This window comes from Antedon bifida, chromosome 11 (genome assembly GCF_963402885.1).
Source record: "Antedon bifida chromosome 11, ecAntBifi1.1, whole genome shotgun sequence".
NCBI classification, from domain to species: domain Eukaryota; kingdom Metazoa; phylum Echinodermata; class Crinoidea; order Comatulida; family Antedonidae; genus Antedon; species Antedon bifida.
In genome coordinates this window covers 16506185-16526614 of record NC_136236.1, presented here as the reverse complement: position 1 = coordinate 16526614, position 20430 = coordinate 16506185, and the positions used below count along the sequence as shown (strand labels likewise).

Sequence of the window (20430 nt, the reverse complement as noted above, 5' to 3'; positions counted from 1 at the left end):
CCATTTATTTGCTATATAACTATGATGACTATAACCAGGGACTCCATGCTATAATTCGTACCCATCATACTACTATCCCAATCCATCCATTCCCATCACAATTCATCCTTTCCATTCTACTCACTCATCAATTATCGATTTTCAATTGTTTTCCTGACATTGAAACGTGCTGAACCAATGAAGCGTGAATGTTATGCGCGCGTTACTTTTGTCAACTTCTCCGATGACTTTAATAATTCGTGTAACATAATGTTCTACATATTATTAAGAATACTCCATGTTCCATTGTTTCGATGCACAAACAGTTCTAAGGTCAAACTAATTAAGTTATGGATAATAATAATTGTTTTAATTTAATTTATCAATGTGGCGCAAACGGAGAAACGGCGTATTTAATTTATTTTAAATTAATTTTTGCTAAAAATGTTATCATTTCATTTCATTTATTGGTGGGCTTAGGGTCACTCCTTAAACGGATTCTTATTTGGAAGATACTGAATAAGGAATTAACAGCACTACATTATATTAAATATAGTGTGAGGGTATTATTAGACACAGGCTGTTCGAAAAGTAATATACCTTTTGGCGTAATGTAATCTTTATGTAATAATAAAGGCACTAGCGGCGTTTCATACATTCACCACAGAACGTGTGGTGGCGGCGTGTTTATCAACTTTTTGAGAGAATAAACATTTTCTTCTTTATTTAATACTTTAATTCATACAAAATGAATATTCGGGTAGCTAGGGTAAGACCCATATGATCATTATACGGGAATATTTTTTGTTTTCGACGTTGATGGTTATTGTTTGATAGATATTATATTTCTAGGCCAGGCCCCTTTCCTGGTGGTAGGTTACAACCAACACGTTCGCGGGATAGTGACTCCTTTTGTGGGTGGGAATTTCCCTTTACAGAAACGGAAAATTGTGGCTAGGCCTAGCTATTTTCGTTTTGAACAAATTTAATTTAATTCTTAATATTTGCCAAGATTATTGCATTTTAATAAGATTACTTTGTTTATGAATGTGTAATATAGACCTATAATTTATTTATAATTTCTAAATTTATTATTTATTTTATAGGCCTAGCTATAGGGCCTAATTAATATTAATTATAAATATTACATTTTGTTGTTGTTTCTGTTTAGCCCGAGGACCTGATGAATATGCAGCACTGCAACTTGCTTTGTCTACCTGAGAACTACCAAATGAAATACTATTTTTACCACGGTCTTTCTTGGCCTCAACTTTCATACGTAGCAGAAGATGAAAACCAAACAGTTGTTGGATATGTGCTAGCTAAAATGTAAAGTATCTTTATGGATATGACCAAATATAATCCCAGGGGCTTAGTTATAAAATGTTATGAAAATTTAGGGATGGGATTATACTTAGATTGTAATAACAATGGATCATTCCAGTCTAGTGTGTCAAATTTATCATAAATGAGGAGGTGGGATTATATTAACAAGCATGGGATTATAATCGGTCATTATACGGTACTGTAATATTAAATCAATTTTGCACTACTGCAGCCGCTTATGCTCCCTCGTATGATATACAATATTTTGTGTTTTAGGACAATTAATATTGACTCTCATAACTTTAAGATTTATACTGGTATATAAATGATAAAAATCCTTTTTTTTATGTAACCTTTCAGGGAGGAAGACCCTGATGATGTTCCACATGGCCATATTACATCACTGGTGAGTTATTCTAAGGTGAAAATTGTCTAATGGTATAAAATGGAATTAATCAATGTGTTGATTGTTTATTAATATGTGGCCTCGGTTTGCGCAGGTTTCGACGGCTAGGGCTTGCCCATGCTAACATTGTAAAGTGTTCATTTATATCTATAGGCTGTTAAGAGGTCTCATCGCCGTCTAGGGCTTGCCCAAAAGTTGATGGACCAAGCATCAAGGGCAATGGTCGAGAATTTCAAAGCAAAATATGTTTCACTGCATGTTAGAAAAAGGTACAGTATTGGTATTATTTTGATATTTAAATTCAATTTTAAAGTTCTACACTTCAAGAACCCAGTGCACCTTTCAGGAAGAGTAGGGGACTACCAACCCTCTTGTTAATCGCAGCCCGGGATGATAAATGACCCTAATAGTATTACAAGTCTATTTAGACTATTTATTGTGTGTTTCATAACATTGTATTAACTTTAATAATATTTTTTTAATAATTTTTTTCTTATAGTAATCGAGCCGCTCTGCATCTCTATAAAGTTACCCTGAAATTTGAGTAAGTGTTACTGAACTGTTTTACCATAATGTAAACTTAAAATTATAAAATACGATACAAATTTTAACCTGTACACCTGTATAATATTTTGTCCATTTATATTGGCATGGGTTCGAGGGTAACTCGCTCCTAGTTCTGGTGGTGGAACAGGTAGGTCCAGTGTACACACTTATAACCCGTTCATCATTCGAGATGAGTAGGGGTTACCCTGGTGAACTGGTTCACAAAATAGGGATTACCACCTATCTGATAGGACAGGGGGTAATCCTTGGCAAGAAATAAAGCTCAAAAAGTGTGGTAGTGATATGACATCATCATGTCTATATATGGGCACATCCCTTTTTGTGTCGCATAAAGTTTGATAGTGTAGAAAGAGCTTAAGATAGATAAATAAATATTTCTTTTTGCTTGTTTTTTAGAATCAGTGAAATAGAACCAAAGTATTACGCCGATGGTGAAGATGCTTACGCCATGCGTAGAGATTTAACTTATTTTCTTGAAGAGGTAAGTAGTAGTATCATGTAAACATACAAAATGCAATGGAGAAATATGTTATATTTTTTAATAATATCCTAAAATGGAATTGGCACCCTGAGTGGCTCAAGCATGTAGAAAAATCAACTATAATAATCCTGGGATTGACAAAAAAAATCTTTCCATGCGTATTAATCATTTGCTAAAAATAAGTCAACTAATTTCAATCATGTGAATCGGCCAAATATGCAGACAGTAATGCGACATTTATTAATCGCGAGTTTGATTCTTGCATGATGTATTTAAATTATTTAAAATTTATTTTTAAAATGTCTTCAAACAAAAAAAAAAATAGTTTAAAAGTGCACATGAGAAAATCTGGTCTCTGAGAAGAACATTACTGTATTCTATGATTGATGGGTTTTATGACCCATCTTTAATAAACATTCTTTTCTCAGTTTAAAGCTAAAATAACTAGCCCAGACGAACGGGAGATTCAACTGCTAAAATCAGTAATGCACCATTATTTTTGTTCCTTTTTATCTCTATTATTTGTTGTTTTTCTTCAGTTGTTGTTGATTACTAAACATAAACACAATTGTTGTAGTTTTATTATTGTTTAAACGAAACAATTTACTAACGTTAACACTTTACATTTGAATTCTGTTCTATTTTTAGAAGAAGCTGTGGAAGTTATTTGTGTTTCTGATTTAATATTTTTCTTCAGATTTTGATTCAAAAGTTGTTTTTGATATAAAAATTATTTCAGATAAATTTTACATTCTGTTTTGTAACTGGTAAATTAAGCTTTGTCTACACTATCACTAGTTTGACAAAAAAAGTGTGATGTGCCCAAATAGGGTAGTGATATGATGTCATCATATCCATATAATGAGCACATCACATTTTGTTGTCACATAAAGTTTGATAGTGTAGACTGAAAAATGCCCAGGTTCATATGTTTTAATCTTTTCCTAAATTCAAAGCATTTTTGTGTTTGTCAGATAAAGGGAGGAAAATGGGATAAGAAAAAGGTGATGGATGCGGGAAAACCGTTCGTCGAAGCATACGTAGAAGATGAAACGGAGACGGAAAAAGCAGATGTTAAAGATAAGGAGAATGCGAAACCACAAGAGAAAGAAACGGCAAAAAGTCCGGAACCAGCCGATAGTAAATCAAGCGGCAAAAAAAAACGACGCAGTAAAGATAAATCTGGCGATGCGTCATTGGGGAGAGATAAATGATAGTTTAGTAATATTTACAGATCAGACAGAAAATCCCTCGAAGATTTGATTTTTCTGGGGGAAAAAATGTTTAGTATTGGAAAAGTTAAGCAAACAATAATATGCTTGAAGAGGCACAAGGGGTCCTTACATTATTTTTATCGTCATTTAATTCTACCTGATACTGATGTCAGTAAATGTTGATGTGCGTTTTACATAGATAATATTTAACTACTAGAGAGTCTACTGACAATTGAATAATGGCTGATGCGCCATTTCAAAGCTGTGCCAACTACTGTGTCGCGCATCACTACACCTGCGTTGCAGAATGTGGAGCATATATATATGCAAGAATTTATTCTTAAGTTGGGTTAATTTGAACACAGAACTCGAGTCAACTGAAAGGAACTAGTTGCGCAAGAGTGCGTTTGACAACTTTTGAGCACTTATGTTGACTTTTGAACACTTGCACTGTATGTTGTCTTTTGAGCACTTATGTTAACATCAAACATTTTTTAGCAGATCTACCATCTAGACATATAAACTTAGCTGTTGACTCTAGTAGTTTGATAGTATCTCTATGATTTTTTTAATTGAACAATAGATTTGTTATTGCAGCTAGTTTTAATTCAAACATTCATAAAAATAAAAATTTCATTTGTAACATAAACAAAGAATTTGAATCTGTTTTAGCCAGGTCAGACGTGAAGTTACTACACCACCTCTTTTGGGATACTCATTAAGGCCAATTTACACAGACAAGCGGAAAGGGTAAACAGAAAACCGCATGCTTGTCCCACTCAGAATGTGTATCTATCTTTCTCTCCTCTGTGTAAATTGGCCTTTAAGGGGAACTTTTCCATGAAACAAACAAGGGGAAATATATTTTATAACACTACAGCCAACACCTATTCAGGGGACACCTCTATTAAGGGGATGCTTTGTTGTTTCCCGAAGGTGTCCACTCAATAGGGGTGTTACTGAACTTATACATAACAATAAAGTTGTATGTTGCAGAGCGTATGAGGACCAGGATTCCTTGCAAGGAATTTCAACGACCAACAACTGCGGCAACTGATGTATTCAAGACGCAATTATTTTCTAATTTTCATATCCAAGATGTACATGTAAAGAGAAAAGATGTAAAGAGAAAAGTACGTACTACAAATTTATCTTTAAATATATTTTATTTACATAATTTTCATTTTCTGGAAGCCATTATAAAATCACATACAGTTTTAAAACTATATTTATTATAAATATATATTTTTCCAATTACACTTCCATTGTAAGAAATAAACATTACATTTTAATTACTTTAACAGTTACAAATCTCTTACAGTTTTAAGCACCCCATCATGCATAAACTTTATTTCCGATATACTGTACTATTTTGTTTTAAATGCAAAATATCATACTTGGTATTATATCTTGTCATTAATTGAAACATAAACTTTTTCGGTTACAGTTTTTTTGTGATGATAAATATGTACTAGAAGAAAATCATCAGTACCATTAGTACTAGACTTTATAATAACCATTTATTTCAATTACATTAGTTGGTGATGTCATGATTTAGTGCCATACGAATTACGGAAAGTCTTTAAATATTTCTTGATGAGTTTATTAGCGTCATCTTCCTTCCAGTGAGTATGCTTTTAACTGATCAATAGCGCCCATTTTGACGTACCCATTGCTGTCAATAGGCCACGAGTTGAGGTCGTTGTTGTACCCTAGGTTGCTCCGTTTTGACTGGTGCGTTGACGAGAATATACTCTGGGTGTCCTTGTGTCGTGGCAAGTAAAGCTGTAACTTGTCCAGCATGTGTCCAGGCCAGAAGACGCTGGGGTCATCGTTTTGGGTCATGCTTATGTATCTCTTAGAAAGATGCCTGTGAAGATTTGAAAACAAAAATATATTAGGAGGAACCTGTGGTGGAAAGATGGATTTTTAGGTTTGTCTAGCTGTGTCTGTGTCTAGCACACACAATAAAGTTAACCATGCATGAAACAGACTTATAATATTTAAACTAGTTTGATAGTGTAGACATAGCTTTATATTATACCTAGTTAGGTCAGTATACTCCTCAAAGGTCATCCAGCAGTCGACCTTTCTTGACACATATGCTTTCCCACTTGACAGCATCATCAATCGACCTTCTCTCATGACCTCTTCCCGAAGCGGGTATGCATGTCGTGCCTCTATCAACATCTCGCCGGTACTGCTAACATGTATCTTGTCAGGGTCGGTTGTTTTGGTGGAGTGTTTGACCGTTTCTGGTGGATTAGAGAAGTTACTGGACAACAGCTGACCAGGAGAAGACTTGAGTTTGATGCTTTTATGCGGTTGGTCTCCAGGATAAAGTAACGCTGATGTTTTTTTAAGAAAATAAAATTATTTAGTAAATTTTGGAATGAAAGCAAGTAATTTTATTTCGGGTTTTGTTTCTTGTAGCAATAATTTTGAAAAACCTTGAAAAACTGACCTTGTTGTAACAGTTTTGGCGTGAGGTTCACATCATGTTTCTTACAGAGTTTGAGAACTTTGTGATATTCCTTCAGCCGGTCCTCTCTGAAGTGATCAATACTCTCTCCCGTTTCGCCTTCCAAAGTTGACTTACGAGAGTGCTGGTCAATTGCGGGAATGTTGGTCTTTACCTTGTCGGATCTACTTGAACTCTTTCTTGATTTCTATGAAAAGAGATTTAGAATAAAATAACAGGATACAAGCATATTTTAAATGGTTTATAGTTAGTTATAGTACCCTCCCGGTGAATGAAAAAAGTTCCGCTGCTGGGAAGCAGAATAAATTTTGGAGAGCATGTAGGACCACAATGTCAAATAATTACAGTCTTTACACTACACTAATATATGTCCCATTAAAAGCTTGCTTATGGTGTATCTGTTCCCCCTCCCCAAACAAGTCCTATCTATTACGAAGATATACTTTGTAACGGAACTACATATTCAATGATGTCTATTAGCTAACCTTGATATGTTTTTCACGTTTCCGCCTTTCAATCAAAGTGTCTGGAGCAAGTTTAATCTGTTCTGTGATCTCTGTAGGAGGAACATCCAGATGAAGGGATCCACAACTACTGGGTGAGGATCCAGAAACAGCAGAGGGGATGCGATCAGTAGGTGGAACCAATGTCAAGGCAGGAGATGTCGAAAGAGCTTGTTTTGTTTTATGATATCTCATTCTTTTCTGGTGTTCTTTCATTCCACTTGCAAGTTCCTTGTAGTCGATCTCACCACTGTTGTCTTTGTCAAGGCTTTCAATGAGGTCTTCTAACAGTTGGGGAGCCATCTCAATTTTAGCCTGATGTAAATAATTATAAACAAATGACCAGACAAATGAATATTAAGCTCTGTCTACACTATCAAACTTTATGTGATGTGCCCATATATGGACATGATGATGTCATATCACTACTATATAGTTTGATAGACAGAGCTTTACTGTACATGACCGAGTATGATCCAATGCTTGAGTATAATCCCACCCTGGGCTAATTTCCTCCGGGACCATCCTCAGTCATTTAAAAGTAATGTATTTGAAAACGAAGCACTGAAATTAATACATTTTTTGTCCTAACCTCTTTTAAGCATTTTCTAAATTCCTCGTTGCTAATTGTCCAGTTTTTATCCTTGTCTGCCCGACTGAAAAGGTCAATGACACGCTGTCGCTTTCGTGAAAGATATTTTGACAAAATCTCCATTGCTTCTGGGAGAGGGCGCTTTATCTTTGGCAAAATTTCTTCCTCGGAACTAGATGACTCTTCAACAGTTTTCTAAAGTAAAAATATATTTATTAGTGTTTATTATTATGTAATTAAATCCCATCGCCTAATCTAGCCATGATAGTCAACAGTGAATGTAACATAACCATTTGTTTTATATTAGTGAACAGTATAAAAACCAATAATATTAATTTTCAATACTATACCATATTTTATAAGTTATACCATATTTTATAAGTTATACCATTTTGTAAACCAGGTTCTGTATAATATAGATAAGCTTTTTTTTTTGTTTATATTGTTTTTATCTCCATTAATACACACAGTCAGCTGTGTCATTTTTTCAGTAATTTGCCTTTTGATAGAAACTGCAACCAATGTGATAGCTATAAATTCTAAACCATGCACTACAGGAGAATAATGGTAGCTCTAATTTGGCATAATGAGAAGGATGCTATCAGAGCTGAGACATTTACCAGGGTGGGTGACTGAGGGGTGCATGCTTGATTTGTTTAGTTAGCACCCTTCTTTGTCATCTAAAGGTAAATAACCGTAACCAAAGCACAAATATATTTTGAACAGAAAGTGAGAACTGCTCAGTAATACACTAATTGAAATGCTAAAATAACTACTGTAATAAGAATGTGGAAATTGAAGAAACTGGGACTTGAATTTTCTGTTAATATATAAGGATGCCCTGTATTATACAATTTGGATAGCAATAGGTTATATGTAATGGAAAGAGATAACCTAACATGATTAAGAAATATATTATAATATTAACAAGTGCAACATCCCTCCAGCTATATTAAACATGTACATGCATGCAACCCAACAATATTTAGATAGCTAGAAAATTATGATTGGTATTTGTGCAGAATCTAATATGAATTGCTAATATCTATGGTTGTTTCCGGTAAAGACTAAATCTACTTTGTTCTCAATACCTCATCCTGTTTAGTGTAAAAACACACCGGTGTTTGCTGTTTGGAAAAAAAAAAGATTATTTAAAAGTACTTTTTTAATAATGTAATCCACAGTTTTATAATTTAATTATGTCTTTTAGCAGTTGTTCTGTAGATAGTAATTGACAATTGTTATACTTCTAATCTAACCTGTAATAATCATTGTTATCTCTTTGTAACAAAGTGTTTAAACAGTTGATTTTGGCTACAGTAAAACCCCTATATTGAGGGGACACCTACGGCACCAATAACAAACTGTACCTTAATAGGGTGTCCCCTGATGTTGGCCATAGTGTTAAATCTTATATTTCCCCTCATTGATTTCGCTGGAGAGTGTCCCCTTAATGGGGGTGTTGCAAAAGATTGGTTCTAACGTAATATCATCCAACTAAAAAATGGTTATACCTTTATAGTGTTTATTGTAGCAAGCCTAGCATCTCTCATCTGATTATAGACCCTTTGTTCTAATGGTGTTTTCTCCTTCGTCATCAGCCATTTTTCATCTAGGCCCATTTGGTCAAGTGACTCTCTCAATTGCTTTCTATCACCCAACCACTTATGAAATATTTCAGTGCGCTCTTCGAGTTCGTTTTGATGTTTTTCTGCCTTCTCTATCTTACTCAAAGCTCTGTCTTCTAGTTGGATGTTCTTTGGTTCCCTTACTAGAGGTTTCAGATACTTTGCAGAGTGTCTACCCATCATTTCTCTCCCTGATACTTCATTCATAGGGGGTGCAATGATCACCCTTCGTCTTGACCTTGGTTGACCCCATATTCGTAAAATAGTTCCGTAATTCTTTGTCTTCCTTAAATCTCTCTGTTTGTAAAACTGCAGCTGTTCTTCAATTGGGAGGTACTCTGAATTGTCAGGGTTGAACAGCCTTTTAAGGCAAAAGTCCGACAGCTCCATTCTTCTGCTTTTACCAGTACTTCAGTTAGCATGCATTTTGATTTTTCTCCCTTTTATCTGTCCAGAAAATAAAAATACATGAGGTGATCATCAAACATACATATTATTAACAAATCAATATGGCATACTGTAAATAACCAAAATTATTTATTAAAATCATAATATATAACCCTGATTTAGATTGTGTTAATAAACAGGGCGAAACGACCCAATGATTAAGACCATAAATATGCTCAATATGATGTGTAGTGGGTGACATCTCTAGCTACAGTTTACAGGCTACCACCACCACCACCTTTAATCCTACATACCATAGGCCCTATATTACGTACGGTAACAATAGATTAAAAAAAATATTGTTTGTTAATTACAAATCCTATCTACAATAATAAATAAACCATTAACGCATACAGTCACAACATTTAGCTGTCAAAAGAAACATGATTTGCAGCTAATTTAGCCTTTTAAACATGTCTATCACACTCGGTCGGTGGTTCCTTGTTTACATTTTGAGATAAAAGCGTGCTGTTGCCTCTGGTTACATTCTATAGAGGGCAGCAAGCAAAACACACCCCACACACGTCTCGATCTCTCTATTATTTTTATTTTTAATTTAAAGTCCCACAATGCTTCATGCGCCATTTTACACTAATGTTTTGATCGGTCTTCGGAGTTTGCTTACATTGGTGTAAGTTTGTGCCACTAATTTGGCATTTTCTGGGCAGTTTTAATCACCTAAATGTACGTGGTATTGTAGTTTGTAACATAGTTGACCAACCATGACGATTTTACCGAAGAAAAATTCTTCGAAAGATAAAAAAGACTCGAAACAAGGAGAAGGCCATCACTCCCACTCGCAACTCCATAATCCGAGTGGAGAACATAGGTCAAGTACAGGAGCTCGACCGAAATGTAGAAATTCGCCTCCTAGATGGCTTTCCGGGAGTTCTAGAGAAGAACGGCACTCATTAAATGAAAGTAGATTAGCATTTAGAGAAAATTATGAAAGCTATGAACGGACAAATCGGCCACAAAGTGCAAAAAGGGCACGTCATAGATCCTCCCCTCATCGAGAACATGTGGGAGGGGCAAGAACAAGTGCTGCCCATACAAGCAGCAGATTGGAAAGTGAAAATGAACAACAACAAAGAGAAGCTGAATCAAGTTTAGGTTATGAAGAAAGAAATAGTGAAGATGAATATGATCTCTCATCTTGTTCAGACCAAGAGTTTGAAGAGGTATAAATTACGCAAACATTGAAAAAAACAATTTATGATTTAATTTTAATTTGGACCTTTGAAATACGAAATTATGAAAATGGTACCGTATAAGATAGGTCTATTCCGTATTACATATTAGGCCTATATATTATATAAGCTAATAGAGTAATTATACTGTTTTGCATTTAAGAAGCTAGAGTACTGTAGTTACTAGAAGTAGAGGTTAAGCTTGTCCATTATTATATTAGTCATCACGGTAGGCCTAGATATGAGTGACCAACATGAAAGATAATTTCAAAGTGGCAATAAGTCACATATTAAGTGCAAATAGTGTAGTGGAAGGGTATTAGTAGTTTTTAACGAAAAAGTGGACAAATGCCTAATTTAGTTTACGTTGAGCCTAATAATAAAGCAGTTTCATTACATTGTCTCACTATAAACTACTTACCAGAATTAACCATACATACGTAATATAGGTCCAGATAAAAGGAAACAAATATTATCTCCGATCTACGGCATAGTGCCAGCTAATTACCAACAGTTATTTAATTGTATTTATTGTTCTAAACTTAGTTGGAAGCCCGGTACGAAAAGTTAGTGAAGCAGAGACGAGGACTGATCATTAAGAAGATGGTCCCAGACGGTGGTTGTCTCTTCAGGGTTGTAGGTGTGTAAATTAATTTGTTATCGGGTATAATTAGTAATTTTGTGGGAGATTCCATTTTTTTTTTTTTTATTGTGGGATTACGATGTGGACTTTAAAAATAACTATTGTCTAAAAAAATTATTTTAGTTAATTTGCAAATTTTATGTTTGCATGAGCCTACTGCTTACACAAATGTGCTTAATAGTTAATTTTACTAATTTCTCTAAATTAACTTTTTGTAGAATTAACCAATTTAAACAAAACAAAAAACACCAGAGTTTGAAATGGTCTTAAAAATACATTTATTCATGAATCGCAATACATTTTTGCTAGTTAGATTTGTTACAATTAACAACATTTTGCTGGTGTATAAAAAACTAAAATTTCCATTTATGTAATGTTATTTGTTATCATATCAGATAATTTATTTTTGGAATAGAAGGAAACTATCAAAAACCATACTTGTGTGAGGTCCTAAAGATTCTTTATTACAATTAAAAACGCGTTCAAAAAACACACACATACTATGGCAGTCCAAGAGTGTCCACGATATTTAAATTAATTAATTAAATTTCAGTATATCACCGGGCGGTTTAGAATTAATGTTTTTTGCCTACTGTGTTTATATTATTATTATAATATTCTTTTTCATTAGCATTTAGCAATAATGATAATATAATTTATTCACAGCTGATCAGGTTTACGGTGATCAGGAGTGGCACTCAATAGTCAGACAGCATTGTATGGATTATATGGTACGTTCCATTATATACTCAATTTACTTTTAAGTACACGCAATATGTTTGCACAAAGTCTCTTATAACAGTGATTAGACTGGCCATGAAGAATATTCTTCTTTAATCACATGCTATCTAAATATTACGTTTTGTAATACAATGCTGTATTGTACTGGCGATATTCAGAGTTTGTTGTTAGTAACTATTAATTTAATATCTATATTTTATTTAATCTTTTGTGGATGTTATTGATTGATGTATTGTAATTGATTCACAGTTTTTATAAGTATTTTTACAGTTAAGAATTATGAATTTGATATAGATTTAATTTTCTCTTTTAAATAATTCTATGTGCAAATTGATGTTATATCCACTATACTGTAAGACAGAGTATAGTCCCAGTGAGCCAGGGGTATGAAATATGATGAACATTAAGGGGTTGGAAATATAATATTAGTAAAGTCTTCTGTCTGAATTTATCCCAAATTAGAGGGTAGGATTATACTTGAGATTACTATGCTATAATATTTCAAAAACATATTTGTTTTTTTTTTAATTTAAAAAAATGTTATTAACTTTTTTATATCTGAATTTAATATTTTCACATCTATTTTATTACATTCAACATAACAAATTTACCATATGGACATTTAATAAAAAGTTGTTAATTTTAAGAAATGGGAACTACCTTTTTTTTCAGGCCTCTATAATTTCTTCTAAAATGGTGTTTATTCTAACAAAATGTATTCATGTACATCATTGCATTTAAGAAGTAAATGAAGTTGAAACAATATAATGGTAATTTTATGCAAATTGATCGTTCTGTTTTCTCTCTCAGTTAAAAAGCAGATTCATACATTACGCTTCCTTTCTCATCACCATTTATCTTTTTTTTCTGTTGCAGATGAAAAATGCAGATTATTTCTCGCAGTTTGTCACTGAAGATTTTACAACTTACATCAATAGGAAACGACTAAACGATTGCCATGGAAATCACGTTGAAATGCAAGCCATGTCGGAAATGTACAATAGAAATATAGAGGTGTTTGTGTACAGTCTAGGTAAGTGAAATTTACATTTTCATGAAGTATCCATTAAAAAGTGGTCAGATATTTTCCCTACCACGTTTTATTGTACTTTTTATTACTGCATTTACATAAAGCAAACATTTGACCAATGGTTTTTAAGACACAGTAGTTTAAAACAATTATAAATGGTTAACACTGTAATTAGGTTTAAAGATCATAAACGACATGACCCCAAAGTCTGGCAAATTGCCAGAATTTCAAGTAAACACACTTTGTAAATAAATCGTAAAAAATATAAATGTTGATTTTTTTATTTTATTTTGCTTATCTGGACTTTTGCGATGCACCAGTGACGTCACAGCAATTTACGGCGACGGCTGTACGGCGAGCACGTGCGGCGATATCCTTAATCTCGCAATTGTTCTGAAATCATATGTACATCCCTAATATGTTGTAAAAATATGGTCCTTGGTCAAGTTGTCCTTTAAGTGACAAAAAAATGTGATATGCCAATACCCATGATGTCATATCACTGCCATATTTGAGCATATCACTACCATATTTGGGAACAACAGACTTTTTTGATAGTGTAGACAGAGCTTTAGTGTGTACTACTGTACTTCGAACTTGCACATTGATACTATAACACAATGCAAGAGCTTTTAAAACTAAAGGTTATTTTATATGTTTATTCAACAGAACCAATTAATACTTTTCATGGTATCAACGTGACAGGCAATGCACCAATACGAGTTAGTTACCACCGTAATATACATTATAACTCTATGGTTGATCCGTACAAAGCCACCATAGGAGTTGGCCTAGGTTTACCTTCATTCAAACCAGGGGTGAGTTAGTCAAATATTTGGTTTTTCACTATATATATTATAGTAGTGAATATAAGGTCAACTTGCTCATGTAAAAAATCAACCATGTCAAACAAAATTATTCTCTGCAGTTACTGCAGTAACTACATTTTGTTTACAGTACACTTCAACCTGAAATGCAAGTATTTTTTATCAAGATTGGGTAGCAATACACACTGTTTATTGCAGTGACTCCATCTTTACTTTACATTGAAACAAAATCTAGAATCATGTTATTGCAGTACAGAAAATGTAATAGAAACTGCAGTAGAATAATTTTCACATAATTTCTTATTATTTACTAAATTTATTATACATAATAGTCTACAATAGTATTGAAATAATAATTAATATTTGTATAGTTGGCCGATCGTAACCAGATGAAGGATGCCATGAAGATGTCTGAAACCACTGCCATTGAGCAGACAATGTTGGAGGATAAGGTGGCAGCTACAGATTGGGAGGCAACATCAGAAGCCATCGAAGAACAAGTTGCGAGAGAAAGTTATCTGCAATGGCTCAAGGACAATGAGAAAAGAGCCACAAAGAACACAGTATGTTAATTATTTTCCAATATCGTAATTAATAGTGACCTTTCTTTTACCTAGTGTGAACGCGACTCGACAGCTGTTGAGTTGAAAAGTCATTCTGTACATGCTCAGAACCATATTAGCATGCGCTGTTAAACTCAATAGCTATGTAGTCACTAATAATGCATTGACAATTTGCACAACTCCACTATTGGCATTGCACTCGTCTGAGTACCCATGAATGCTTATGTGAACAGAATAAATGGAAATTTATATATAGATAACATATACTAGGTATTATATTGAACATGCTGAATTAAAGAATGTCTTTAATAAGTTCTTTATTAAGTCATTGATTACAGTAATTCAGATCATCCATATGATACTACTACTTCAGAGTGTTTATTAGAATGGAGCATTCTCCATTTTTCGAACATCCAATAAATTATTCACCTTTCCCTGCCAGAAAGACAAAAACACTTTCTTCCACTGAAAATCTTAACAGAAAGCAAACAAATGAATATATTATGTTTGATGTTTTTCTTTCCAGTCCAGCACTGCCAGTGCCACCTGCAGTTCAGCACCAGTTGATCCTCCCCATAGAAGGGACAAGCTGGAAGAGGGTCACCACAGAGGAGGTCTGTCTCCAAGGCATAGATCTGGGACGTCTTCAGATCCAAGCTGCTCTACTAGTTACCATGAACAGACAAAACATAGTGGTACACCACCTAGGAGCCCCCTGGCTAGCACAAGTGGCGCTGTTGCAATACAAGGTAACCCTACTAGTCCAGGAGTATTAGACAAAAAAAGGGCCAAAGGTAGAAATAAATATGCTAAAGCTGAATTTTTCAGGATAGGTCCCCAATGTTGTCTGGAACAACATACCAAAAGTCCCCGGGTTTCCCCGTTGTGCTTCAACCTGATTGGGCCATTTTTCAAAATGGCGGCCATCTTAACAATTATTTACCATATTTTGACAACCAGTAGGTGTAAGTAAACAATTTTGGTGTCAAAATACTCAGAAGACCAATATTTATATTCACTGTAATGGAGAAGTTTTTAAAAAAATGACCGGAAATGCCTGTTTTGACCTTTGACCATCAATTTGGATTATCTCAATATCTTATCAACGACTGGCCGTAGAGAGTTCAAAATTGTCCCAAATTATTCAGAATGCCCAACTTTCTATTCACTCTAATGAAAGAAAAACACTAAATTCCTTTAGAAACCTTCTATTCTGACCTTTGAACTATTGACCTAAGCATATTTTAATTTTATAGACATCTTGGTGATCGATAGGAGTGCATAAGCGAAATTGGTGTCAAAATACTCAGAAGACCCATATTTATATTCACTATAATGGAAAAGTTTTTAAAAAAATGACCGGAAATGCATGTTTTGAACTTTGACCCTAAATTTGGATTATCTCAATATCTCATCAACGACTGGCCGTAGAGACTTCAAAGTTGTCCCAAATTATTCAGAATGCCCAACTTTCTATTTACTTTAATGAAAGAAAATACTAAAAACCTTTAGAAACCTTCTATTTTGACCTTTGAACTATTGACGTAGGCATATTTATTTTTATAGACATCTTGGTGATCGATAGGATACGAAATTGGTTTAAAAATTTATAACTTTGACCCTAAATTTGGGTTATCTCAATACCGCATCAACTGCTGGCCGTAGAGACTTCAAAATTGTCCTAAATTAAGAAGAGTGCCCAACTCTCTATTCACTGTAGTTAAAGAAAAATACTAAAAGCCTTTAGAAACCACCTATTTTGCCATTTGAACTATTGATCTGGCCAATACAGTATTTTATATCATAAATATATAGAAATCTTGGTGATCGATAGGAATACATAAGCGAATTTGTTGTCAAAATATTCCTAAACACCCATGTTTTTTTACCTTTGACTTTAATCACTACATTATAATTTAATAATTTAAGTCCAAAATAGCATGATGGACATATCACACCATTCATCATGCCATGAGATGTCAAATTTATCCGAAACAGCCCAGAAAAAAATGTCCGATGGACGAATAATACTATTCATCAATATAGATATGAGGCCATAATTTCAGGTATCAAAGGGTCACAATGTGTCATTTGACAAATCACCTAAATAATAAAATACAATATGAAACTCTTACAAATCTATCAAGATGAATTATAAAGAAATTGTCACTGTAAAGTTGTTATGGTCTTCAACAGATTTTCATGCCCTTATTTTATTAACCATCATAATTATAGTCCTGAAGTATTTTCGATTTTTAGAGAATTTTGATTGGAAAAAAACAGAGAAAAATGTTCACATCTTAAAGATAAATGCAATAATTCTTTTAAAATTAAATTGCATCATATCAGATAAGAATCGGAGGTATGACTAGAGCCTAAAATGAGACTTAGACTGAGACCTTGATAAATGGTTGGGTGGGTGACTATGTACAGTGTGCAGTTTTAGACAATTTAAAAAATGTTATAAGATGAATTATGTACTCCAGACCTATATACACAAAGAAATGTAATAGTGCAGCTCAATTGAAAAAAAAAACCAATTTTACCAATAAGTGTGTGTCAAATCAACCAGTAGTGGTCTCTGCTATATATTAAATGACACTGCCGAAGAGGAAACATTTCAGAATTGGTGTAGCTCCAAAGTTTAAACATGGACATTAGCCATATAGAGAAGGCGTGGCATTTTTTGGAGGACTAATTTCTAACCTTAAATAATAAATAAATAATAAAATTTGTTTGGTTACTAATGAATAAAAGAAGTGAAAACAGGCTAAAGCCCAAACAGACAGTAAAATGTATCATATATATATAGTTTAAAATTGGGGCTTGGTTTGTCTGTTTAGCATCTGAGCAATTTGGAATGAATTTTACCTCTCATGGCAATGGCCATACTGATGAATTGTTAGATTCTGTCTATCTTTATGTCAACTTAAATTTAACTTTTTGCATTTAAGCCCTCCCTCTGGAGAGCACGGGCTATTGTCGGTTTATACAGGTAAGCTAGGCACGAAATAGACTAATTCTCATTAAAATGTAATTATTAGTGTCAAATGTCAAAACACTTTCAATCGCATTCAGTACATTATTTCTATAAGAGTAAACAGAAACATGGGTGTTTTGGAGTATTTTGACACCAAATTCCCTTATGTATTCCTATCGATCACCAAGATTTCTATACAATTTTGGTATAAAATATGACCAGATCAATGGTTCAAAGGTCAAAATAGAAGGTTTCTAAAGGAATTTGGTATTTTTCTTTCATTAAAGTGAATAGAAAGTTGGGCATTCTGAATAATTTGGGACAACTTTGAAGTCCCTACGGCCAGTCGTTGATGAGATATTGAGATAATCCAAATTTATGGTCAAAGGTCAAAACAGGCATTTCCGACCATTTTTTGTTAAACTTTTCCATTACAGTGAATATAAATGTGGGTCTTCTGAGTATTTTGACACCAATTTCGCTTGTGTACTCTTATCGATCACCAAGATGTCTATAAAATTAAAATATGTCTAGGTCAATAGTTCAAAGGTCAAAATAGAAGGTTTCTAAAGGAATTTGGTATTTTTCTTTCATTAAAGTGAATAGAAAGATGGGCATTCTGAATAATTTGGGACAACTTTGACGTCTCTACAGCCAGTCGTTGATGAGATATTGAGATAATCCAAATTTAGGGTCAAAGGTCAAAACAGGCATTTCTGACCATTTTTTGTTAAACTTTTCCATTACAGTGAATATAAATATGGGTCTTCTGAGTATTTTGACACCAAGATTGTTTACTTACACCTACTGGTTGTTAACATATGGTAAATAATTTTAAGATGGCCGCCATTTTGAAAAATGGCCCAATCGGGTAGAAGCACAACGGGGAAACCCGGGGACTTTTAGTATGTTGTTTCAGACAACATTAGGGACCTATCCTGAAAAATTCAGCTTTAGCATATTTATTTCTACCTTAAAGTCTAATACTCCTGGACTATACGATTTATCACTTGGCAAAATAGAATTTTGACAAGTATAGTACTTGCTTTGTTTGTTTGTTTGTTAGCACGATAGCGCCTACAATTTTCAAGTTATCATTCTGAATTTTTCGGTGTAAATAATATATACTTATAGAACATGCCTATTGAAATTTAAAAAAAAAACATTTGTATTCTTTAAACACGGGTTGAAATATCAATACACACCCTCTGAAAATATTTTACTAAATACTTCACTCAGTTTCTGAGTGCTTCCATTTTTCATACATATGTAGGCATATTGAAACTTTTTCACTTTATTAAAATGTTGTTAATTTTTGTATAGATTGTGCCAGCAGTAGTGAGACAGCACTGTCTCCGCTAGCCTGTGCTAGGCTAACGGCTCCTAGTACAAGTCAGGGTGCACGTACATCTGCCAATCAAATGCAAGGTATAGCTGCTGGAGCCTATAGTAAGTCTTTTATATATACTCTAAATCACTGAAACTTGCTTCTGTGTTCATCAGAGCATGAAATTTTATTCCCGGAAACGGAATTTCAATTCATCTTTGAATTGTATCATAGTACTTAAGAATAATTTTTTAGTATTCTTGACATCAATAATAATAATACTAAAGCTTGGTTCCCACTGGGATGCAATGCAAGGATGTAAGTGAAATGCAGAGATGTGACTTGCCTTTGGCTTACCTCCTTATGGTGCGCACTTGTGGGAACCAAGCATTAACATAATATTTGTAGTAACATAAACACTATCTCAACCGTATACAGTTTTATTGATTTTTTTTCCATTATTTTTTACAGGTTATTTAGAATGGGATACAGAGGACGCTATTGTGGCGTCAATACTCGCACAATCTCAACAAGAATATTTTGACAGTTTGAAACGAACGGGCCCTAGCTAATATCATGTGACTAATAGAAACAATTATCATTGGTCATAATTTCACCATTTTCTTAAACAAAATGTATTGTGGGTTTAAAGTAGGCTAAAGCATCATTCACATTGGTATTTGTTCAATTTGGTCAAATCTTCTGGTTGTTTGAGTTTATTGCGTTGCCGAAAGCAATGGTCAAAGTAACTATTGAGGGCGTTGCCTCTGCTCCATTACCCAGCAAGTTAAACCGGCCTATCCTGTTCACATTTCCATCTTTGTTGGACTATGTGGACTATTCTCAGTATACCATGTAGCTTGAGTAAGAAAAAAAGTTGAAAAGGCGATTTTTTTGGTCAAAACAGTCACTTGGTTAGTTTGACTGAATAGTCTAGTAAGAATGCCTCCTTAGAATTTGATGAAATAGAGAATTGTTTTCTTTTACATATAAAAACAATTGAATCATGGTTTGGGTTAGATAGTTTTCCAAAAACGTTTCTGAATTTATTTTTTTAGTGGTTTCAGTGATTAAAACATATACATTGTAACCCCCAATACAGACTATTTTAAATTAATGGTGGAATTATGTGTCATATTAATTGGAAAATTTCAATAAATTTAAAACCATGATGGAGAGAAAATACACAAAAAATTAGAACAGTGAAAAAATAAGAAATAAATAATTATCAATTTTGAAAGCATTTTATTAATTTTAATTTATATTTCTTTTAATATCGCGGTAATATATATATATATATATATATATTCAGTATTAGGTATAGATTGATGTTTCTATTTCTGTAGGCACATATTTGTAAAAAAAAGTTTTTTTCTCAGCTGGTAAGTACAGTGCCTTGCTCAAATTAATATTATATTAGAAGCTTTTAATTTGCATTTATATCATGTGTATTTAACCAATCTGTAATTTATCTTAGGCAGATTCTGTAACACAGTGATACAAT

At 33.6% G+C, this 20430-nt stretch overlaps 3 protein-coding genes across 6 annotated transcripts in view; 2 read left to right on the top strand and 1 right to left on the bottom strand.

The window, feature by feature from the left end:
- The window catches only part of LOC144856332 (N-alpha-acetyltransferase daf-31-like), a 37558-nt gene extending 32949 nt beyond the window's left edge, over positions 1-4609 (top strand). The window contains exons 1-8 of one of the 3 annotated variants that reach the window (XM_078714310.1): positions 631-748; positions 1151-1308; positions 1666-1711; positions 1865-1980; positions 2211-2255; positions 2675-2759; positions 3188-3241; positions 3734-4608. In XM_078714310.1, coding sequence (XP_078570436.1) covers positions 728-748; positions 1151-1308; positions 1666-1711; positions 1865-1980; positions 2211-2255; positions 2675-2759; positions 3188-3241; positions 3734-3973 — 765 coding nt within the window. In that variant the 5' untranslated portion in view covers positions 631-727 and the 3' untranslated portion in view covers positions 3974-4608. Of the gene's footprint in view, positions 1-630; positions 749-1150; positions 1309-1665; positions 1712-1864; positions 1981-2210; positions 2256-2674; positions 2760-3187; positions 3242-3733 lie in introns of those variants that run through there. The other 2 variants (XM_078714311.1, XM_078714312.1) reach the window with 2 other exon arrangements.
- Positions 4610-5176: 567 nt separating this feature from the next.
- On the bottom strand, positions 5177-10094 carry LOC144855368 (EF-hand calcium-binding domain-containing protein 12-like). Of its 2 annotated transcripts, XM_078713205.1 has the most exons (8): positions 9980-10094; positions 9065-9625; positions 8642-8677; positions 7551-7745; positions 6941-7273; positions 6438-6642; positions 6018-6321; positions 5177-5843 (listed from the first exon to the last, which is right to left on the bottom strand). In XM_078713205.1, exons 2-8 carry the CDS (start codon positions 9566-9568, stop codon positions 5585-5587), a joined length of 1836 nt encoding a protein of 611 aa, XP_078569331.1. In that variant the 5' UTR covers positions 9569-9625; positions 9980-10094; the 3' UTR covers positions 5177-5584. The 2 variants fall into 2 exon arrangements, with proteins under 2 accessions (XP_078569331.1, XP_078569332.1); XM_078713206.1 differs by lacking the exon at positions 8642-8677 and having other exon boundaries at positions 5181-5843.
- Positions 10095-10214: 120 nt separating this feature from the next.
- On the top strand, positions 10215-20169 carry LOC144856324 (OTU domain-containing protein 5-like). Its single transcript, XM_078714296.1, has 9 exons — positions 10215-10806; positions 11362-11455; positions 12125-12189; positions 13076-13232; positions 13899-14047; positions 14428-14619; positions 15146-15368; positions 18923-19048; positions 19398-20169. Exons 1-9 carry the CDS (start codon positions 10348-10350, stop codon positions 19496-19498), a joined length of 1566 nt encoding a protein of 521 aa, XP_078570422.1. The 5' UTR covers positions 10215-10347; the 3' UTR covers positions 19499-20169.
- Positions 20170-20430: the final 261 nt, after the last annotated feature.